A 25,259-nucleotide genomic window follows, 5' to 3' on the forward strand; every position below is an offset into this window, starting at 1 on the left:
TATGCTCGAAACGTTGATCCTCTTGCTCCTCAGATGCCACCTGACCGGCTGTGCTTTTCCAGCACTACACTCTTCAACTCTGATCTCCAGCAGCTGCAGTGCTCACTTTCTCCCTATAACCACTTTTGTAATTTTCAGCAAAATTTACTGCAAAATAATTAGGAGTGTAAAGAGACACTTTTCGCTCAGGCAAGCTAACTGAACTGTCAGATATACTTCCGAGATAAGGAATAAAAATACTTCATATTGTATTTGTCAATATTGTACTGGGCAGTGAATTTACCTTCCAAAGTATGGAATGAACTCAGAACATTGTACTAACTATGAAATTCCTAATTATTGGATGATTGCTCACCACATCACTTGCACTAGAAAACTCATTGTTGACAAGACTTTCAAGTGCCATCCACCGAACAGGTCTATTCTCATTGTCTCCCAAGCAGTGGTAGTCCATAGGGAAGAGATCTCTGGAGAGCGCATTGTCTGTAATCTTTACCTGAAGGCTATCGTCAATTCTGGAATAAATAATGGACAAGCAAATCATTAACTTCAGCATTGAAACATACAAGTATGTGAATTGTTTAGTCAGAAGTAGTAAAATTTGGCATGTTATCAGATTCTGAAACTGAATGTAGGACAGAAATTTGAAACCTGAAGCAGTGGGGAGTGTATGTACTCAGTTCTTTCGAATGGAAAGTGAACATTCAAATGCTGGCACTGAAATGAGCCTTAATATGCAGCTATTTTTGAATTGTATAACATATATTTTATTTCTGGCAGACCACTTTGGTTACCAAAGTGAAATAATTTATACCAGTTATATTTCCAAATATGTGTTTTATAGTTTGGCAAGAGCTTTTCCATCTCCCCACCCAAGGCTCCAACCAAAGGGTTAGATTGGCTTATGCGAAACATGGGATTTTTTTCTGGGCTCCCATTACCATAAAGTTGGAGAGGGAAAAAACACATTTCACAGCATGCAGTATATTTCTACATGGTGCCTTTAATGCAACAAACATCCCATCAAAACTCACAGGAGCATTACAAAATGGATGCTGACATTGTCACACAAGATGAGATGGCCAAAAGCTTGATCAAAGAGCTGGGTTAAGTAGTATATCAAAGGAAGAAATCAAGCAGAGGGGCTGGGACTTCCAAATCTTCAGGAAAATGCATCAACAATAGCATGATTAAAAGTTCACATGGCTGACTGATATCTGGGATGGAGAAGATACCTTTGAAGAAACACCCATTAGAGTTTTGATAAGAGGCAAACTCATTGAGATATGCAAAGATCCTGAGAATATGCAACAGGGTAGATGCTGAAAATATGTTTCTCCTTGTGAGAAGGACTTATGATGAGGGGATACACTTCAGGAGTCTCCATTTACGACAGAGATGAGAAGAAACCTTTTCTCTGAAAATGCAAGTTTTCCCAACACTCTTTCGAAGAGAGGCTATTAAATATTTTAAAGACAGAGATAGATAGATTCTTGACTAAAAAGTAGATGAGATAGGGGAATTGAGGTGACAATCAAATCAGCCATAATCTGAGTGGTGGAGCAGGCTTGAGGCTTACTTCAGTTTCTACATCTTACGAAGGAGTTCACAAAGATAGACAGAGGCAAGGTCATGTAGGGTACTGAAAAAAAGATAAGAACTTTAAAAACAACAGAATGCTCAACTGTAAGCCAATGCAGGTCAGTGACAACAATGGGTGATTGGGAGACAGTATATTGTGCGAGTTAATATACATGCAGAGGTTTAGATGACCTCAAGATTTTAGAGGGTACAAAGCCAAAGGCAATTAGAAAAACATTGGAATCTTCAGGTTTAAACACAACAGATGATGGCTTCAGAAAAAGAACTAAGGATTAGACAAAGTCGGGTGATATTCTGGTGTTGGAAATAGGTAATCTAGGTGATGCCGTGGATGGACATCAAATATGATATCAAGGCTGCAAACAAATTTGTCTTAGTCTCAGACTGTTAGAACAAAAAAAAATAGTAGAGCGCAGGAACAGACCCTTTGGCCCACCAAGCCTGCACCAACACTTGATGCACTTTTAAACTAAAAACCTTTTGCCTCTATGCACTCCATATCCCTCTATTCCTTACACATTCAAATATCTATCAAGATGTCTCTTAAATATTGATAGTGTATCTGCCTCCACCATTTCCTCTGGCAGCACATTCCAGGCACTTACCATCCACACTGTAAAAAACTTGCATCTCACATCTCTGTTAAATTTAACCCTTTTACTTTAACCTGTGTCCCTGAGCAACTGACATTTTGACCGTAAGAAAAAGACTGACTATCCATTCCTCTCATAACTTTGTAAACTTCTCTCAGGTCATCCCTCATCCTTCCACATATAAGTGAAAACAACCAAGTTTGTCCAATATGTCCTCATAACTGATGCCCTCCAAACCAGGTAACATAACCAGGTAACCAGGTAAACTGCTTCTGTACCCTTACCAAACCGTCCAAATCTTGCTGGTAGGATGGTGACCAGAACTGTGCATAATATTCCAATATGGCTGATCTGAAGTTCTATAAAACAGCAACACAATTTGCCAATTTTTATACTCTATGCCCTGCCAATGAAGGCATGCATGACATGTGCCTTCTTGACACAGACATAGAACAGTACATCACAGTACAGGCCCTTAGGTCCTTGATGTTGTGCTGACCTTTTATCCTGCTCTAAGATCAAACTCACCTACATACAATTCATTTTACCATCACCCATGTGCCTATCCAAAAGTCACTTAAATGTCACTAATGTATCTAAAGTTATTACCACTACTGACAGTGCATTCCACACATCCACCACTCTCTGTGTAAATAACCTACCTCTGATAACTCCCCTAAACCTTCCTCCAATCATCTTAAAATTATGACCCCCTGTGATAGCCACTTCCACTCTGGGGAAAAGTCTCTGGGGCTATCTACTCTATCTATGTCTCTCATCATCTTGTCCACCTCGATCAAGTCACCTCTCAGTCTTCTTCACATCAATGAGAAAAACCCTCAACTTTCTTCATAAGACAGGCCCTCCAGTCCAGGCAGCATCCTGATAAATCTCCTCTGCACCTTCTCCAAAGCTTCCACATTCTTCCTATAATGAGATGACTAGAGCTGAACACAATATGTTGTGGTTCTGTTCGCCGAGTTGGGAATTTGTGTTGCAGACGTTTCGGCCCCTGTCTAGGTGACATCCTCAGAGCTTGGGAGCCTCCTGTGAAGCGCTTCTGTGATGTTTCCTCCGGCATTTTTAGTGATTTGTATCTGCTGCTTCCGGTTGTCAGTTCCAGCTGTCCGCTGCAGTGGCCGGTATATTGGGTCCAGGTCGATGTGCTTGTTGATTGAATGAGTGCCATGCCTCTAGGAATTCCCTGGCCGTTCTCTGTTTGGCTTGTTCTATAATACTAGACAGGGTTCAAAACGTCTGCAACACAAATTCCCAGCACGGTGAACAGAACCACAACAACGAACACCCGAGCTACAAATCTTCTTCCAAACTCTGAACACAATATTCCAAGTTGTGTCTCACCAGGGCTTTATAGATCTGCAGCATAACCTCACGGCTCTTAAACTCAATCTCCTTGCTAATGAAAGCCAACGCACCATATGTCTTCTTAACAACTCTTATGAACTTGAGTGGCAACTTTGAGGAGTCTATGGACATGGACACCAAGATGCCTCTGTTACTCCACACTGCCAAAAATCCTGTCTTTAACCCTGTAATCTGAATTCAAATTCGACCTTTCAAAATGAATCACTTCACACTTTTACAGGTTGACGTCCATATGTCATTTTTCAGCCCATCCCTGCATCCTGTCAATGTCCCGTTGCAACCCACAACTCCATCAATCTTTGTGTCATCAGCAAATGTACTAACTCGCCCTTCCACTTCCTTATCCATGTCTTTTCTAAAAATCATGAACAGCAGAGGTCACACAACCGATCCCTGTGAAACACCACTGATCAGCAGGCTGAATACTTTGACCACCTTGTCCACTTGTGTTGCCATTTTCAAGAAATTGTGGACCTGTATGCCTCGATTTCTCTGTGTAAAAAGTGAGGCCTGCAGATGCTGGAGATCAGAGCTGAAAATGTGTTGCTGGTTAAAGCACAGCAGGTCAGGCAGCATCCAAAGAACAGGAGATTCAACGTTTCAGGCCAGAGCCCTTCATCAGGAATGATGCTCGATCTCTCTGTATGTTCATGCTACTAAGGGTTCTTCCATTCACCGTATAACTCCCTCCTGCATTATATCTTCCAAAATTCATCATTTCGTATTTTAGATTCGATTAGATTCCTTACAGTATGGAAACAGGCCCTTCAGCCTAACAAGTCCACACTGATCCTCCGAAGAGTAAACCACCCAGATCTATATCCCTCTGAATGATGCACCTAACACTTTGAACAATTTAGAATGGCCAATTCACCTGACCTGCACATCTTTGTGACTGTGGGAGGAAACCAGAGCACCCAGAGGAAATCCACGCAGACACGGGGAGAATGTGCAAACTCCACACAGACAGTTGCCTGAGGTGGGAATAGAACCCAAGTCTCTGGCGCTGTGAGGCAACAGTGCTAACCACTGAGCCACCGTGCCACCCTACATTTGTCCAGATTAAACTCCATTTACCATTTCCCTTCCATGTCTCCAGCCTATCTATACCTTGCTGTATACTCTGGCAATCCTCCTCACTATCCAGATCCCCCAGTCATGGCGTCATTGGCAAATTTATTAATCAGGCCATCTACATTCTCCTCTAAATCATTTACATTCACTATTGACATCAGGGGCCCCTGCATAGATTCCTGAGGAAAACCAGTGATCATGGATCCCTACTCAGAAAGACACCCTTCCATCACTACTTCCTGTCTTCTGACTTAGCCAGTTCTGTTCCATTTTACCAGCTCACTACGGATCCTATGTGACTTCATCTTTTGTATCAGCCTTGCCAAAAGCCTTGCTAGAGTCAATAAAGACAATCTTTCAGCTTGCCCTCGTCAATCTTTGGCATTTCCTCAGACAACCCAATCAAGTTTGTGAGACATGACTTGCCCCACAAGAAGCCATGCTGCCTATTGTTAATAAATTAATATTTTTCCAAATATGAGTACATCTTACTCCTAAGAATGTTCTCCAATAATTTCCCTACTACTGATGCAAGGCTCACCGGCCTGTAATTTCCCGGATTATCCCTGTTGCCCTTCTTAAATAAAGGAACAATGCTGACTGTTCTGCAATCTTCTGGGACCTTTCCTGTGACAAAAGAAGATACAAAGATTTTGTCCAAACCCCGGCAATTTTACTTACCTCCCCTCTGCACTCTGGGATAGATCCCATCAGGTCCAGGGAACCTGTTGACCTTAATGCTTTAAAAAAACACCCAACACCTCTTCCTTTCTTTTTCCCACACCGACATGCTCAAGAATATCAATATACCCCTTTTGAGACTCACCATCTACCATGGCTTGTCCTTTGTGAATACTGATGCAAAGTATTCATTAAGGACCTCACCCACTTCCTCTGGCTGCACACATAAATTCCCTTCTTTGTCCTTCAGCAGACCTACCCTTTCTCTAGCTACCCACCTGCTCCTTATATATGTATAAAACATTGTGAGATTTTTCTTAATCTGTTTGCCAAAAACATTTCATGGCTTGTTTTAGCCCTTGTTCGAATTCTTTCTTGCCATTTTTGTATTCTTCAAGGGGTCTGTCTGTCTTCAGCTTCTAAACATTACGTTTGCCTCCTTTTTATTTTTGGCTAAGTTCTCAATTTCGGTCATCATCCAAGGTTTCTGAATTTATGCCATTTTCACAGGTACATGATGGTCCTGAACTCTAAACAAATGGTCTTTAAAAGATTCCTACATGACAGATATGAATGTATCCTCAAATAGCTGCCCCAAATAGGTACCCTGTACCTAAGATGGCGCCAAAGAGATGACATTACAAACTTTTCACTGCACTCATTCAAGTGCAGGTGACAATAAAGGCTATTCTATTCTATTCTAATATTGTCTTAGTTAGCCTTCCCCCAGTTTAGTACTTTCATTCCCCACTTCTTGACTAATACTGACATGTTCCAAAATATCAATATATCCCTCTTGAGACTCACCATCCACCATGTCTTTCTCTTTTGTGAATTAAATTCAAGGTGGTGGTGAATAGTACGCTCCTCTGCTTGCTAGGTTCTTTCTTTCCTTTCTTCCCTCTTTTAGAACATAGAACAGTACAGCACAGAACAGGCCCTTTGGCCCACAATGTTGTACCGAGCATTAATCCTAATGTAAAATAAAATAACAATCTAAGCACCCCTCAATTCACTGCTATCTATGTGCATGTCCAGCAGTCGCTTAAATGTCCCTAATGACTTTGCTTCCACCCCCACCACTAGCAACGCACTGCATACAATCACAACTCTCTGCGTAAAGCACCTTCCTCTGACATCCCCTCTACACCTTTCTCCAAATATCTTAAAACTATGACCCCTCGTGCCAGTCAATCCTGCCCTGTGGAAAAGTCTCTGGCTATTGACTCTATCCAAGCCTCTCATTATCTTGCATACCTTGATCAGGTAACCTCTCTTCCTCATTCTCTCCAGAGAGAAACTTCTGAACTTTTCTGCGGTCTTTATCCCCATCCCACTTTTAACTTCTTAAACTACCCTAACCGAGGGAATGGAGAATGGAGGCGAGTCCAAGTCCAGGCCAGCACGGAAGGTGAGTCAGAAACCATGAAAGTGCGGGAGGCGAGTCCTGGAAGCGAGTTGGGAGCATGGAGCGGGAGTAGACTGAGCCCCAGCCGACCTGGGAAGCCAATCCCTGAAGTGAGTCACAGCCGGATATCAGACTGAGGCCAGGCCAACCTGGGAGGAGAATCCAGGGCAGAGGTGAGCATGTGAAGGCTGTGAGGCCTCGTGGTCTGAAGCCCGGTCAGTTTAGACTCAGTGAAAAGGAAATTTGAGTAATTTTAAAGATACATTCTGGACTTTAAGCAAGCTGAGTCATAGAGTTATAGAGATGTACAGCATGGAAACAGATCCTTCGGTCCAACTTGGTATTTCTATGCTAGATTATTTTATTTTACTCCTTCAATTCTGTAATTAACTAAAGTATCTTATAACTCGGTACCCCGTACCTAAGATGGCGCCAAAGAGGTGACATTACAAACTTTTCACTGCACTCATTCAAGTGCAGGTGACAATAAAGGCTATTCTATTCTATTCTAATATTGTCTTAGTTAGCCTTCCCCCAGTTTAGTACTTTCATTTAAGGACTACTCTTATCCTTATCCATAAGCAACTTAAACATCTAGAGAGCTATGGTCACTATTCCCAAAGTGCTCTCCCACTGAATTTTGATTACCGGGCCTGGCTCAATCCCCAATACCACTATGATTTATTTACATATTGTTTCAAAAACACTGCCCTGGACACACCTAAAAAATACCTCCCCTTTCCAAGCCCCGGCACTAAATGAGCCCCAGTCAACATCGGGGAAGTTAAAATTACCCACTACATCACCCCTGGTAGGTTTACGTTTATCCATAACCTGTCCACATATCTGCTTCCTGATCACCTGCTGGCAAATTGGGCGGTCTGTAGTATAATCCCATCAAAGTGACTGCACCCTTCTTATTCCTGATCCCATATGGCCTTCGTGGATGAGCCTTCCGAGGTGTCTTTTCTCAGTACAGCTGTGAGGGAGAAGAATGCACTCAGCGCCTATGCAATGGATTTTAGAGTTTGAAAACAACGGCTTTAGTCTTCTCAGTTAGCAGAAATTTTATCTCACATAACTGCATGTCAAATCAGCAATCTGATAATTTAGCAACAGTGGAGGAGTTCACAGAGGCAGCTGCGATATAAATCTAGATGCTTTCAGTTTTCTTATGAAAACCTAGTGTTTTCGTATGAAAACCCGGGTCAACATAGAACTGAAAAGTAGGAGACCACCAAGGATATATCCTTGGAGGACACCAGAGGTAACAAGAGAATATACTACAATAATACTTTGGTTATAATATGTTAGATAAGTATTGAGTCTGGTGAAAACAGGTTCACCCAGCCAGATATCTGTGAAGATGCAAGAGAGGTGTATACAGGTTGAGAAGGGGAAGGTTACCTTCGCCACAGGTACACAGGCTGTCATTTGTGACTTAGAAAACCCAGATTCTTCGAATTCGAAACTGGTATCGTGCCCAATTTGCCATCTCAGCACAGCCTCCTAGTCCTCTGGGAGAATCCCTACAGCGTGGATGCAGACCATTCAGCCCAGTAAGTTCACAAAGATCTAACCTCCTACCCTATCCCTTAACCCCACATTTACCATGGCTGGTCCACATAGCCTGCACATCCTGGACACTAGGGGCAATTTAGAACTGCTAGTCCACCTAATCTGTACATTTTTGAACTGTGGGAGAAAAACCAGAGCAAATGAAGGAAATCCAGGTTGTTGTGTGGAATCTGCCATCACTTTGTCGCAAGTTTCTCGACATGGCTTATTACTTCCAACTTGGCTGCTTATATGGTCACCAAGGATTAAGTAAGGAAGGAGGTGGGAATGACACATGAGCAAATCTAGCTGAAACTAGATCTGTTGAACCAAAAACAGGGAGGAGTGGCCCCTGTTGGTCAGGGCTAACATGACCAGGGGATGCTCATTTGCTCACCATCAGGGGGTTGATGATGCTGAACGCTGCATGATGTGGGCACATCCATTTTGCTAACTGACTGAGACTTAACAACAAAGAATATAGGGAAGGAGAAGTGGTGGTGGGGTTGAATGCTTGCATAACTTTGTAAAATGTTAGAGTTAGACGTTGATGGGATGATATTGCTTGTCTGATCATGGGTTGGGAAGAATGTAGAAGAGGTACATTGGGAATGAGTGATGGAATTAGGGAAACTAATCAATTCCAGAGAAAGAATTGTAATCTTAGAAAGCCTACGTATTAATCAAAGATCAGAAAAAGCACAATCCTGCACCAGATATTGCCAGAGAATTGGGATATATAAGGGAAACAAAGGATGATAATGGAAACAGTGCCAGTGACATGATTGGATTTCAGGACAAATGTGTGGGGACCCAGGGATGGATCAAAGAAAATATACCTTTTACGTAGGGAGGCGCTGGAACCAGTAGAGAAAATGGCATTGGAAATGTTGGTACAAGGAGTAACGAAAGTCGTCAGATCCTTGGCTAACTCAAATGAACCAAAGAACTGTGAATGTCCGGAGAGCAAAAACAGAAACAGTAGTTGGTAGCAGTTGGTGCAGATCTGGTAGCATCAGTGGGAAGAATCGGAATTAGAATGCAATTTATTGTCATGTGTACTCAGGAGTGCAGGAGTACACTGGACTCAGTGCACAGCCAAAAGTGCAGCTGGGGAATGTAAGAAATAATACCCAATGGGGAGTCCCACTACAAATTGGGGCACTTATTTTACTGGGAAATTGTTGAAGGAAGCTTGTAAGCTATTCAAAATCAAACAATATCCCTACAACTCCTATAATCTTCAATTGTCTGGAATGGTAAAGGATTAATCAGATCCCAAATCAGGTCTTTCTCAGGAGTGAATACTGAAGCAAGGCATTCATTAAGGGCCTCCCCTACCTCCTCCAATTCCAGGTACAAGTTCTCTCCACTATTCCTGTTCGGCACTACCCTCACTCTGGCCATCCTCTTGTTTCTCAAATATGCGTAGAATGCCTTCGGGTTTTCCTTAATCCTACCCATTAAAACGTTTTCATGCCCTCTTTCTAGCTCTCCTAAGTCCATTCTTCAGTTTCTTCCTGGCTACCTTTTAACCCTTGAAAGCCCTCTCTGATCCTTGCCTCCTTAACATTAAATAAGCTGTCTTCTTCCTCTTGACTAGATGTTCCACATCCCTTGCCACCCAAAGTTCTTTCAACTTCACACCTCTTCCTTGCCTCAGTGGGACAAACCTGTCCAGCACTGTTAGCAATGGGTTCCTAAACACATTTCTGTCATACATTTCCCTGAGAACATCTGTTCCCAATTTAGGTGCCCCAGTTCCTGCCTAATAGCATTGTAATTCCCCCTCCCCCAATTAAATACTTTCCCATACTGTCTGCTCCTATCCCTCTCCATGAGTATAGTAAAGGTCAGGCAGTTGTGGTCACTATTACCGAAACGCTCTCCCACTGAGAGATCTGACACCTGACCTGGTTCAAACACTAAATCCAATATGGCCTCCCCTTTTGTCGGCCTATCTACATATTGAGTCAGGAACCCTTCCTGGACACACCTGACAAAAACTGCTCCATCCAAATAGGGTTCTGTTCTACATAAAGATGGCACCCCAGAAGTTGCAGTCTCTCTCGTAACATTCTATTTCTTACAGCTGATTCTTGAGAACCTTACAGAGTTTGAGTACCAGTATTTCCATCTAGTTGGTAAAACCTTAAACCAATTCTCAATAAGTAGAATCCAAGATGACTGGAATTCAAACTGGATATTTAATCAGGTCGACAATCTAAAACCATTAGAAATTCAGCTTAGTTGATGGGAAATTCAGTAGATGCGAAAAGTCATCACATTTTACCCTTTGTTTCTAGACCCTTGAGCCAATAAGAGTTTGTGTACTTTGCTCTGTTTTTTTCGAAAAGAAATCTCTGCATTGACCTGTCCTTTTGTGTGGTGTTAATGTCTCTGTGAGTAGGATTAAGTTTTAATTCTGAATCATAGTTTGGATGTTAACCAGAGTTTGATGCTTGCATTCAGAATAAGTTTTGTTTATAATAAACTATATATTTTGAGTTTATGAAAGAAACCTGGTCGCTGTTTCTTTCATTTTTGCTAATAATACAAAAGGGAAGCAACTGGCCATTTTAGGAACTGAACCAACATTTACACTATTGGTGGAGTAATGGGGCTTTATTACCAGCACAATTGTCCTTTCACAGCCATAATAGATAGTTTAAATGTTACAGATTTCACTCAAAACTTTCTGTGCAATGACCAGCAATCAATTTTTGTCTCGACAAAATATGTTCATGGAAAGCAAATCTGTTATCACTTCAGACAACTAAGTGATCGTTCAGTTCTGCACTTTCCAAAAACATTTTGCCAGGATCTTTCAAACAATGCCTCAATGCATCCTGACATGCTGACCACTGTGGGAACTTCCTGGGATATTTGAACATTCAGTAGGCTCCCTTGCTCCCTGGAATACTCTGTAAAACCCTCCAACTGAGATTTAGTTAAAAATGACATAATACCAGGTTATATTTGGAAGCACTAGCTTTCAGAGCGCTGCTCCTTCATCAGATGACTATAACCTGGTGTTGTGCGATTTTTAACTTTGTGCAACGCAGTATTACACCAGCATCTCCAAATCAAATCCAACTGAGATATGTTTCTGAGATTTCAGACAGTTCTGATATCTGTTCTTGGTAATGTGGTAATCACTAACTACATCAGCATTAATTGTCTATCATGAATTGCCCAGAAAACAGGAACAGTCAATCACATTGCAATCTGGGTAAGGATGGCAGCTCTCCTAAGCACATTGTGTAAATGATTTGAAGGGAGTGGAGTCCATAAGATGCATCTAGGGGCAGTTTTTTAAGCCAACATGTAGAAGCCCTATAAGAGAGGTTGCAGTCCTGGACTTAATTTTAGTAATAAAGGTAGGCAAGTGGTTGAATTTCAGCAGGGGGGCATTTGTGGACAGCTATCACAATTCTGTTAGATTCAAAACTATTTGGAAAAGGACAAGGATGGCCAGAAATCAAAGCACACAACTGGTGGAAAGCTATTTCAATAAGAGCAGATTTGACTTTACCAGAGAGGGCTAGAAGCAGATATTTTCAGGTAAATCTGTCTCAGAATAGTGGATGAATTCAAGCAGGAAGTATGGTGTGTAGAGAAAGAGTAGAACCATGAAATGTTGCGAACTCTGGACATCGAAAGACACATGTCATTGGATGAAGAGGCTTATAGTAGATATTGAAGACTCAAAACAGCAGAAGCCTTACAGATGGATAGAATAGCAAGAAGAAAGGAAGGGTACCAGAGTTAAATTGGGGTATGTAAGCATGCTGAAAATGTGTTGCTGGTTAAAGCACAGCAGGTTAGGCAGCATCCAAGGAATAGGAAATTCGACGTTTCAGGCATAAGCCCTTCATCAGGCTTATGCCCGAAACGTCAAATTTCCTATTCCTTGGATGCTGCCTAACCTGCTGTGCTTTAACCAGCAACACATTTTCAGCTGTGATCTCCAGCATCTGCAGACCTCATTTTTTACCCGTATGTAAGCATGCTGGCAGATAAAATAAAGGAAAATCCTAAGTTGCTTTACAGGTACATTAAGGGCAAAAGGGTAACAAAGGAAAAGTGTGGATCATTAAGGACCACCATGGTAAGTTGTATATGGAGCCACAGGATGTACGTTGTCTTCTAAATTAATATTTTGGGGCAGTGTTCACGAGAGGGTATAGAAATCAGGGTGAAGATCTATGCATCCTATACACCTATGCATAAAGGTGATATAAATTTAAAAAAAATATTATGGAGAGGAGGTTCGAAGGGGTCTGACTGGCTTGAATGTAAATCACCAGGACAGATGAAATGTATCTCAGGTTTTAGAGTGAAGTATGAAGGAAATGAGTACTTGAAAAATTGTTCCAATTCATTTCTGGCCACAGGAACTGCCAGAGGACTGGAGGACACCTAATGTGTTTCTGTTATTCAAGAAAGGAGGAAGGAATTAATTCAGTTAAACCTTGGTGCTGGGGAAACTATTGGAAACAATGCTCAGAGACAGATTAATCTGCATTTAGAGAGACAGAGATTATTCAAGAACAGTCAACAGGGTTTTGTTGAGGAAAATTGATGCTAAACAAGTTGATTGAATTTTTGCTGAGATGACCAGGTGTGTAGATGAAGGTAATGCTTTGACACAGTCTACTTAGAGTTCAGCATGGTTTTTGAGAAGGTCCTGCATGAGAAACTGATAGCAAAGGTAACAGCCCATTTGGTAACAGCCAAAGGTATCCAAGGAAATTTGGCAAATTGCATCCACAATTGTTTGAGTAGCAGGAAGCAGATGGTTCAGGGGTGTTTTTCCAACTAGATGTCTGCGTCCAATGGGGGTCCCACAAGGGATAACCCTCATTGTTTGTAGTTTATATAAATTATTTAGACTTGAATATAGTAGGGTATATTGGCAGATGATACAGAAAATTGGTGAGCTGGCAAAATTCAGTCTGGATAAATGTGAAGTGATGCACTTGGGCAGGTTAAACAAGTCAAGGGAATACATAATGAATGGTAGGACCATTGAAGCATGGAGGATCAGAGGGACTTTGGTATGTATGTACGCCAGTCCCTTAAGATATCAGGATTGCAGGATAAAATGGCCTAGAAGGTATACGGGATACTTTGTCTTTGTTTTGCCAGAACTGTACAAAACATTGGTTAAGTCACAGCTAGAATACTGTGTGCAGTTCTGGAATCCACATTATGGGAGGGATAGGATAGTGCTAGAGAGAGTGCAGAGGAGATTCACCAGGATGTTGCCTGTGCTGGAGAATTTCGGTAATGAAAAGAGATTGAACAGACTGGGTTGGTTTACTTGCTGCAGATGAGATTCAGAGGGGACGGGATTGAAATGTATAAAATTATGAAGATTATGAAGATTGGTGTAAACAGGAAGAAACTTTTCCCCTTGATGGAGACATTAATGACCACAGCGAACAGACTCATGGCAAGGGGCAAAGCCTTAGAGGCGATATTAGGAAAAATTCACCTAGAGTGTAGTGGGAATCTGGAACTCAATGCCTCAAGATGTATTATAATCCTCATAAAACTGTGCTGTAGATCTCTTTGGTTCTATTTGTGAACCAGATGGTTTTATATGACAATCAACAGATTAGCTTTCTAATTCCAGGTTTTTAAAATTAAATTCAAATTTGACTATTTATCGTAATGAGATTTGAATCCAGGTCCCCAGAAAATTAGCCTAGGATTCTAGATTACTAGTCCAGTAACATTACTACTGACCAATGCTTCACAGATATCTACTTGAAGAATGAAAATGCATAGTATTCCTTAAATGGAGAACAACAACAGAAATCTAAGGAGCAGAGGGATGTAACTATTTTAGGGCACGAGTCTCAAGATGGTAATATGTCTGTATATCGCATAATCAAGGCTGCTATTTCCTATTACAGGAGGAATTGAACATAAAACTAAGACTGTATACTTCAGTTGTACAGGGCATTGGTGAGATCACATTTCAGGTATGATATGCAGTTTCGATCTCCTTATTCAAAGATGGATGTAAATGATGGATTTGAGATGGTTCAGAGGAGATTTAGGATCTGAAATGAATTTTAGAATCAGAAATAAGAAGAGGCCCTTTGGCCCACTGCAGTGCCAGACAAAACAGAGTATAGGTTGGATTTGTTTCCACTGAAGCTCAGAAGTGCGAGAGGAAGACTTGTCTGAAACGTTTAATAATGATCTTGACAAGGTGGATGCAACTAAGATGTTTTCTCTTCCGATTGGTCCAGAGCTGTTGTGGTGGTGGTTGGGGGGGGAAAGACAGGAGAGAGCTTTTAAAATAAGTGGTTGTCTTTTTAGACAAAAGGTTATCAGGGATAGATGGGCATGTGGAATTCAAGACACAAACAGTGCAGCTATGATCTTATTATATGTTCAAGGGGTTGAATGTTCTACTCCTGTTCCTATTCTGTTTGTTCTTATTAATTTTCTCAGTTTCCTCAACAACAATTGCATTGACACTCGCCATAATTTTTCCATTTTTTTTGATAAAGGAGTGCCAGAGGGGTGGAGATTTACATACTTGTTCAAAAAAAGGGTGCAAGGATAAACCAGCAGCCAGTCAGTTTAACCTCTATTGTGGGAAAGCTTCTCGAATTTATAATCTGGTCCAAAATGTGGTTTCGTAAGGAAAACTAGCATGGATCAATTAAGGGAATTCATATCTAACAAATCAGTTCACTGGGTCCGTATCCAGTTCTCTATACAGTAAACTAGCTATCATAGTATCCTTACTCTATCCCTGCAGCTCTGCAAGTTTATTTCCCTCAAGTGCCCACCCAATTTCTTTTGAAAATCATTCATCCCAACTTCAACTGCCGTCATAAGAATTGGGTTCCAGGATATTACCACATCGTGCATGATATAAAACAATTACAATAGCTGCCCTTTTGACCTTAACAATGATTGCAGAGCATACTACTAAGAAGTAGTATACCATCAGACGTTGGGTCTAGTGTTGTAGATTGTTGACAGTAAATGACTGAACATTTAATATCAGATTTTAGAGTGACAACAGTGAAGTACAACACATTATATGACTTTGGAAAAAGTATTTATGTAGGCATTTAGGACCAAGAGTAGGCCATTGAGCCCATGAATCTTCCCTACTATGCTCGAAGATGACTGATCCACCACTTCAATGCCACAGTGCTTCATTATCCCATATCTCTTGCTGTTTTACTTATTCATCTAACAGGCTATCTCTTCAACTCACTTGCTGCCTGTGCATTCACAGTATTCTGGGTAGAGAGGACTCCAAAGATTCACCACATTCTGACTGTAGAGGTTCCTCTGCAACACAGTCCTAAAATAACTTATCTTTTATTCTGAGCCCATGTTGCCTAATTCTAGACCCTACAGCCAGGGGAAACAACTTTTTTACAGTTACTCCATCTATCCCTTTTAATAATGTGTCAGCTTTTGTGAGATTGCCTCTCATTCACTTAAACAAATCTCTCTGCACAGGTCCAGGAGTATGTCTGGTGAATCTCACATGCACTCTTGAATACATCTTAGAAAAGAGGGCTAGAACTTTCTCCAGGTGTAGTCTCATCAGTGCTCTATATAAGTGAAACAAGTGTGATGAAGATGTACATATATAGTGTGTGTGTGTGTGTGTGTGTGTGTGTGTGTGTGTGTGTGTATATAATATATATACATATATAGAGAACATGGAACAATACAGCACAGAACAGGCCCTTCGGCCCACGATGTTGTGCTGAACATTTGTCCTAGCTTAAGTACCTATCCATGTACCTATCCAATTGCCGCTTAAAGGTCACCAATGATACTGACTCTGCCACTCCCACAGGCAGTGCATTCCATGCCCCCACTACCCCCTGGGTAAAGAACCTACCCCTGACATCCCCCCTATACCTTCCACCCTTCACCTTAAATTTATGTCCCCTTGTAACATTCTGTTGTACCCGGGGAAAAAGTCTCTGACTGTCTACTCTATCTATTCCCCTGATCATCTTATAAACCTCTATCAAGTCACCCCTCATCCTTTGCCGTTCCAATGAGAAAAGGCCTAGCACTCTCAACCTATCCCCGTACGACCTATTCTCCATTCCAGACAACAGCCTGGTAAATCTCCTCTGCACCCTCTCCAAAGCTTCCACATCTTTCCTAAAGTGAGGCGACCAGAACTGCATACAGTACGCCAAATGTGGCCTTACCAAGGTCCTATACAGCTGCAACATCACCTCACAACTCTTGAATTCAATCCCTCTGCTAATGAACGCTAATACATCATAGGCCTTTTTACAAGCTCTATCCACCTGAGTGGCAACTTTCAAAGAGCTATGAACATAGACCCCAAGATCCCTCTGTTCCTCCACCTTACTAAGAACCCTACCGTTAACCCTGTATTCCGCATTCTTATTTGTCCTTCCAAAGTGGACAACCTCACACTTGACAGGGTTGAATTCCATCTGCCACTCCTCAGCCCAGCTCTGCATCATATCTAAGTCCCTTTGCAGCTGACAACAGCCTTCCTCACTATCCACAACTCCACCTATCTTCGTATCGTCTGCAAATTTACTGACCCACCCTTTGACTCCCTCATCCAAGTCATTAATAAAAATTACAAACAGCACAGGACCCAGAACTGATCCCTGCGGAACTCCACTCGTAACTGGGCTCCAGGCTGAATATTTACCATCTACCACCACTCTCTAACTTCGACCGGTTAGCCAGTTCTCTAAAAACTGGCCAAGTTTCCCACTATACCATGCCTCCTGACTTTCTGCATAAGCATACCATGGGAACCTTATCAAATGCCTTACTAAAATCCATGTACACTACATCCACTGCTCTACCCTCATCCACATGCTTGGTCACCTCCTCAAAGAATTCAATAAGACTTGTAAGGCAAGACCTACCCTCACAAATCCGTGCTGGCTGTCCCTAATCACGCAGTGTCTTTCCAGATACTCATAAATCCTATCCCTCAGTACCCTTTCCATTACTTTCCCTACCACCGAAGTAAGACTAACTGGCCTGTAATTCCCGGGGTTATCTCTATTCCCTTTTTTGAACAGGGGCACAACATTCGCCACTCTACAGTCCCCTGGTACCACCCCTGTTGACAGTGAAGACGAAAAGATAATTGCCAACGGCTCTGCAATTTCCTCTCTTGCTTCCCACATAATCCTAGGATATATCTCATCAGGCCCGGGGGACTTGTCTATCCTCAAGTTTTTCAAAATGCCCAACACATCTTCCTTCCTAACAAGTGGGCATTTTGGGCAGCACAGTGGCACAGTGGTTAGCAGTGGCACTGCTGCCTCACAGCGCCAGAAACCCAGGTTCAATTCCCGCCTCAGGCGACTGACTGTGTGGAGTTTGCACGTTCTCCCCGTGCTAGCGTGGGTTTCCTCCGGGTGCTCCGGTTTCCTCCCACAGTCCAAAGATGTGCAGGTCCAGGTGAATTGGCCGTGCTAAATTGCCCGTAGTATTAGGTAAAGGGGTAAATGTAGGGGAATGGGTGGGTTGCGCTTCGGCGGGTCAGTGTGGACTTGTTGGGCTGAAGGGCCTGATTCCACACTGTAAGTAATCTAAACTAATCTAATCTAAAGTATCTCTAGCTTACCAATCGGTTTCATACTCTCCTCTTCAACAATACAGTCCCTCTCATTTGTAAATACTGAAGAAAAGTACTCATTCAAGACCTCTCCTATGTCTTCTGACTCAATACACAGTCTCCCACTACTGTCCTTGATCGGACCTACCCTCGTTCTCGTCATTCTCATGTTTCTCACATACGCATAAAAGGCCTTGGGGTTATCCTTGATCCTACCCGCCAAAGACTTTTCATGCTCTCTCTTAGCTCTCCTAATACCTTTCTTCAGCTCCCTCCTGGCTATCCTGTATCCTTAACGCTTTGTCTGAACCTTGTTTCCTCAACCTTATGTAAGCCTCCTTCTTCCTCCTTACAAGACATTCAACCTCCCTCGTCAACCAAGGTTCCCTCACACGACCATCTCTTTCCTGCCTAACAGGTACATACATATCAAGGACACGTTGTACCTGTTCCTTGAAAAAGTTCCACATTTCAATGACATCCTTCCCTGACAGCCTATGCTCCCAACTTATGCTCCTCAGATACTGTCTTGCAGCATCGTATTTACCCTTCACCCAATTGTAAAACCTACCCTGTTGCACGCACCTATCTCTCTCCATTCAATATCATTTATTGTCAGTTTGGGCTTTTGGTTTTTAAGTTAGCAATGTGGGTGTTTTTGTGTATTTCAAGTTAACAATTAGCTTCTAAGTATTTCTGTGTCCATGGTAATTTATTTTGAAATAGTTTTTGACACCTAGTTTTAAAGTAATGGGTTTTGTTTACCTTAGCTTGCTTTGCAACCCAGAAAATGTGTTGCTGGAAAAGCACAGCAGGTCAGGCAGCATCCAAGGAGCAGGAGAATCGACGTTTTGACATTCCTGAAGAAGGGCTCATGCCCAAAACGTCGATTCTCCTGCTCCTTGGATGCTGCCTGACCTGCTGCACTTTTCCAGCAACACATTTTTAGCTCTGATCTCCAGCATCTGCAGTCTTCACTTTCACCTTGCAACCCAGAAAGGTAACTAATCAGGACTTGAGCCTTGATAGACATGTTTGGAACTTCTTTATCTAGGCCTGGAGAAATATATCCAAAACTTGGAGAAAGAGATTTGTTTTAATTTTAGTTTGACTTTTGAGTACTCCACTGAAGTTCTTGGTTGAAGATAGCTACAGAGGTCAGTGTACCTGAGAAGCGAAGGATTTCGTGAAACTACATTACCTGAGGGTAAACGGTTAGCTACAGTCCCAGACCAAAAGGTTGGGATAAAATCCTGAACTGGTTATCAAAGCTATGTTTAAGCTCAGGCGTACGATAGCTCTGGGAAGAAGCTCTCTACAGTTCCAATCATAAGTTAAAGTCACAGTGATGAAACTTAGCGAGGCATTAACAACTGGGACCCTGGTATGTGTACTTTCAGATCTATAGGGGTGTGTTATAGGTACTAAACAAAAGCTTTTCTTTTCTCAATTTATAAAAATGTGTTTTGGGATTACACTTTGACTATGGGCTTGAAAAACTTTAAAATTATGCTGAAGTAGGTAGTTTGGTAGTAGTTAGTTGTATTCTATTTTATCTTCATGGCTTTGACAGCCCCACATGCAACTCATAATATAAACTGCAAACAGTTGGAACCTAAGTACTGTGAAAAAAAGGTTATTTTGAGTCTCTGCTTTCTGTTCTTAATCATGCAAGTTTTTTTTAACATTAACGCATGCTTTAATTTTGTTGTCTGACTTCCTGTGTGAGACACTACTAAAAGCCTTCTGAAAATCCAAATACACCACATTCACTAATTTCCTTCATTAACTTGGCAAGTAACATCCTCATCTTTGAATTCTAGATACCCATCACCCTCTGGATGAAAAAAATGTTTTCCTCACATTCCTGCTAACCTTTCTACTGATCATTAATTGATCACACATCATGAGCTGTGCCCCTCATAATTCACTCTTTTGCTGATAGAAATAGATATTTCATGTCCACTCTAACCAAGCTTCCTTCTGTATATCTCAATTAAATCACTCCTCAGCCTCCTCTATTCTAAGGAAAATAATCCAACCTATCCAAACTTTGCTCATTCCTGCTATACTCAAGTTCTGGCAACATTATTGTCAATCTCCTCCAGCACCTTTCTTGAACATTTATGTCTTCTATAATATGGTGACCATAACCATATTACACCGTGGGCGGCACGGTGGCACAGTGGTTAGCACTGCTGCCTCACAGCGCCAGAGACCTGCGTTCACTTTCCGCCTCAGGCGACTGACTGTATGGAGTTTGCACATTCTCCCCATGTCTGCGAGGGTTCCCTACGGCTGCTCCGGTTTCCTCCCACAGTCCAAAAATGTGCAGGTTAGGTGAATTGGCCATGCTACATTGCCTGTAGTGTTAGGTGAAGGGGTAAATGTAGGGGAATGGGTCTGGGTGAGTTATGCTTCGGTGGGTCGGTGTGGACTTGTTGGGCTGAAGGGCCTGTTTCCACACTGTAAGTAATCTAATCTAAAATAACTGTATACAGCTGTGGACTAACCAGTGTCTTACATAGTTACATCATTACATCGCTGCTCTTCCATTTAGTACCAGGTTCGATGAAGGAAAGCACCCCACATGGGTGGCACAGTGGCTCAATGGTTAACACTGCTACCTCATAGTGTCAGGGACCTGGATTCGATTCTAGCCTCGGGCGACAGTCTGCATGGAGTTTGCACATTCTCCCAAGTCTGTGTGGGTTTCCTCTGGGCGCTTCAGTTTCCTCCCATGGTCCAAAGATGTGCAGGTTAGGTGAATTGGCCGTGCTATTTTGCCCATAGTGTTCAGGTATGTGTAGGTTAGGTGCAATGCTCAGGGGTAAAGACAGGATAATAGGGTAGGGTCATAGAGCCATAGAGATGTACAGCATGGAAACAGACCCTTCGGTCCAACCCATCCATGCCAACCAGATATCCCTACCCAATCTAGTCCCACCTACCAGCACCCGGCTCATATCCCTCCAAACTATTCCTATTCATATACCCAGCCAAATGCCTCTTAAATGCTGCAATTGTACAGGGGAATGGAATATGGTAGTACAGAAACACACTAGATGGGCTACTGTTCAGTGGGTTGGTGTGGACTAGTTGGGCCCAAGGGCCTGTTTTCACACTGTAGGGATTCTATGATTCCTTCTTCATCACTTTGTCCAGATCCTGCCATCTTCAAGGGCCTGTGGGCATGCACCCCAATGTCTTTCACCTCCTCCACTCCTTTCAAACTTTCCCAATTATTGTGCAATTCTTTGTTTTGTTTGCCCTCTCATCTGCCACTTTCCTGCTCACTCAAACTGTTGACATTAGCCTGCAGTCGATAGCCATCTTCTTCGCTATCAACAAGTCGGCCAATCTTGGTGTCACCTGCAACATTCCAAAGAAGTCTCACATTTACGTCTAAATCACTAATATAGTGACAAACAGCAAAGGACACAACACTTAGCCCTGTGCAAAATCACTGAAAACCACTTCCCATTCCTAAAAATATCCATCAACCATCAAAGGGACCTTGGTATACATGTACACTGTTCCCTTAAAATATCATGACAGGTGGATAATGCGATTAAGGAGGCATATGGTATACTTGCCTTTATTAATCAAGGAATAGAGTTTAAGAGCAGGTACGTGATGTTAAAATTGTATAAAACATTGCTTCGGCCACAGCTAGATTTGTGTGTACCATACTGGAACTCAATTATAGGATCGATGTGACAGCACTTGCTAGGATACAAAGCAGCTTTATCAGGATGTTGCCAGTCTGCAGATTTTAAGTTAGGAAGAGAAATTGGAAAGATTACGGTTGTCTTCCTTAAAGTACAGGAGATTGAGAGGGAACATGATTGAGAAGTATGAGGAGCCGAGATAGGGTAGACAGGAAGAAACATTTCCCCTTGATGGTCCTTTCAGTACTTCCCTTCTCATTATGCATATTATTTAAAATTTCACGCTGCTTTTTAAACTAGATTGTCTACAGCATGAAATTTTAAACAATAGACATAATGAGAAGGGAAGTACTGAAAGGACCATCAGGGGAAATGTTTCTTCCTGTCTACCCTATCTTTTATGTAGACACAGACAAAGTACTCATTTAGAACCTTTCCACATCATCTACATCCTTGCATAAATTAAAATGTACAAAATAAGGCCCGAACATTTATCAATAATTCTCTTGTACTGATTAAACTGTTATACTGATTAAACATCTTCCTTAATTTTTTTGTTTCTTTTTAAAAATTCTTATTGCTTTCTTAATTTTCTTTTTCACTTCATCCCTGTATTTTCTATACTGCTCCAGACCTCCTGAAGTACTACTTTAGTTTGAGATTCTAGAAGGCAGCCATTTGACCAGCATGTTTGTGCTAGTTCCCTGCAAGCGCAGCCACGCCTACACCCAGTCCTTTGTGACTGGAGCTTTAAACAGCTGTGACAAATGGATAACCAAACACACTGAAAGAAATGAAAATCACTGACATAATTTCACAATCCTCAAATACTCAAAAGAAAAGGAACTGAAATTGTTAATAAAGTCGACCACCCAAAACTGCATAGTCCACTGAGGTAAATGAAAAACAGATTGCTATGACTTACTTCTTGCCAATTCTACCTGAAGTCACGCACAGGATATTCTGGCTCTCGAAACCTGACTACAATCCTCTAACAGTTATTACAATAAGTGAAGAAAAATATCAACAGGAAAAAAACATACTGAGAATAATTGTGGTCTGCATGTTCTGTATCAACTAGTCTGCTGGGGATCTTAATCTTTCAAAAGATTTTGAGTAAAAATTAATTATACAATAATAATATATTGATTTTATTTTACTTAATGCAAACCATAATGCTTCTTGTTTGAATTACTGTGGCCTCACCTGCTTCTGCACTAACTATCTGGCCTTATGAAAGCATAGTTTGACAGGTTTTAAATAAATTCTACTCAAACATCAAAATCTGACGGCTGATAATGATAATACAAGGAAGAAACTGCAAGGCTAGATGAACCATGGTCTAAAACCACACCAATTGCACTCCAGTATGACCAAATATGTGAAAGCACAAGGAGTCAGTGCAATTTAATCAAATTTTGTCATATACACATCTTCAATGCAGTGTCTTTGCAGCAAAGTAACACAAATTAATAACACCTCCTCCTGTTGCAGGAATTTGTGTAAGTGGAAGCGAACCCCTACATTGACACAACCTTCATCCACAGTTACAATTAATAAATTTTCTGGGGAAATAAACTTAAGAGGTTACAAAGGAGTCAAATTTATGATAAGTTGTCTAAGTATTCACGATATATAAATCGGAATGATCAACTGCCCTCGGCTTTTAGGATCATTCTGTAATTTGTTCCAGGTCAGACCATTTTGGAGCACATTTTGTTACAGACTTCTTTGTCTTTTGAACCCTTTTTTGTTACTTCTGCTTCTGCCTGGCTCAGGATGCCCGTGGATGCCTGGGGGCATGCGGGATCCGTACCACAAGCAGCACATAATCTGGGTAGGTGGCCTCATCAACAAAATGCCCTTCTCCCCCACCTTGCTTCTCTTAATTTATAGCCTATGAGTTTGTCACACTAACATTGACTGCAATTGACTCTTTCCAAATTGTGTATGCTGCCAATTCAAAACAAAACAGCTTGAAGTAATCAGGGTAGAGGATCTGCTTTGGGTACAATTGGCAAAACATATGCAAATTCGCAGGGTGATTGAGTTTAAGAGCCACGAGGTTATACTGCAGCTCTATAAACCCTGATTAGAATATTCAGTTCTTGTCGCCCCCATTTTAGGAAGGAAGCAGAAGCTTTAGAGAGAGTGCAGAGGAGATTTACCAGAACGCTGCCTGGACTGGAAGAAAGGTTGAGGGAGTTAGGGCTTTTCTCCTTCGGGCGAAGAAGAATGACAGGTGATTTGATAGAGGTGTAACACAATGATGAGAGGCATAGATAGAGTGGATAGCCAGAGACTTTTTTCCCCAGGAAATGACTATCACAAGGGGGCATAATTTTGAGGTGATTTGAGGAAGGTTTCGGGGAGATGCCAGAGGTAGGTTCTTTACAGAGAGTGGTGGGTGCGTGGAACGCACTGCCAACATGGTAGCAGAGTCCGGTACACTAGTGACATTTAAGCAACTTTTGGGTAGGCACCTGGATCATAGTAAAATGAAGGGTATGTAAGTGAGTTTGAGCTTAGAGTATGATAAAAGGTTGGCACAATATTGAGAGCTGAAGGCTTATGCTGTGCTGTATTGTTCTACATTCTAAACTGCAGCAATTTGAAAAGCCCAAATTTCTGCTCAAACCCATTTAGATATTACTAGATAGATGTTTGTCTGGAACAAGCACAATTGGCAGCATTTTACAGTATGATTTTTTGTTTTTGAAAAAAAATCCTTGCTTTTATTATGGCTGAAATGAATTTATCTCAAAAAGAAGCATGCTTAATCACAGTTAATCCATAACCTCTAAGAATCTCTTGTGGAAAAATATATTAAATAATTTCTTTGTTATAGTTTGCTACAATATTCCCAGGCTTGGTAAATTTTTAAAAACCTACTTATATTAAAATTTTAGAAAATTTAAAACATGCAAGGACTCATTCAGCCACTTGAACCAATAAATCATGGCAGATCGAATTGTAACCTCAAACTCACATTCCTGCTATTTCCGATCACCTTTTACTCCCTTGTTTAACAAGATGAACTTACCTCTGGCTAAAAATAGTCAAGACTCAGATTCCATCATCTTGTAAGGAGGAGAGTTCTAAAGACTCACAACCCACTACAAAAAGTAATTTGGGTTTAAATGGGTGACCCCTAATTTTTAAACATGAACCTTTGTTCTAAATTCTCTGACAACAGGAACAACTTTCCCAGCATTCATCCTCTGAAGACTCCTCAGAATTTTGTATCTTTCCATCAAGTCACCTGTGACTGTAAACTCCGGGAGATACAAAACAAAATCATTTCCTTGTTACGGTGTGGTATGATATTCAAAGGCTTGGTAAATTTTTTAAAACCCATACATCTTAAAATTTTAAAAATTTAAAATGAACTGCAGATACTGGAAATCAAAAATAAGAACAGAAATTGCTGGAAAAATTCAGCAGGTCCAGCAGTTCAGAAGAAGAGTGATTGGAACCAAAATACCGACTCTCCTTTTTCTCCACAGACGCTGCATTTTCCCAGCAATTTGGTTTTTTCTGTTTCAGCAGATACAAGCCTACATTGGCAACCTTTCCTTATAAAGCAAGCCCACTTATTTCAGATAGTAGTCTACGAGACCTTCTCTGAACTACCTGCAACAAATTTACACATTTCCTTTAATAAG

The 25,259-nt window shown here is 41.4% G+C and overlaps 1 protein-coding gene across 2 annotated transcripts in view; it reads right to left on the reverse strand.

Moving 5' to 3' along the window:
• Window positions 1-25,259, reverse strand: part of ryk (receptor like tyrosine kinase) — a 309,552-nt gene that overhangs the window by 15,509 nt on the left and 268,784 nt on the right. For both annotated transcript variants that reach the window (XM_060835028.1, XM_060835027.1), the window contains one exon: window positions 356-515. In XM_060835028.1, the coding sequence (XP_060691011.1) occupies window positions 356-515 (160 nt within the window). The remainder of the gene's footprint in view (window positions 1-355; window positions 516-25,259) is intronic.

Source organism: Hemiscyllium ocellatum, chromosome 13, assembly GCF_020745735.1.
Source record: "Hemiscyllium ocellatum isolate sHemOce1 chromosome 13, sHemOce1.pat.X.cur, whole genome shotgun sequence".
Classification (NCBI taxonomy): domain Eukaryota; kingdom Metazoa; phylum Chordata; class Chondrichthyes; order Orectolobiformes; family Hemiscylliidae; genus Hemiscyllium; species Hemiscyllium ocellatum.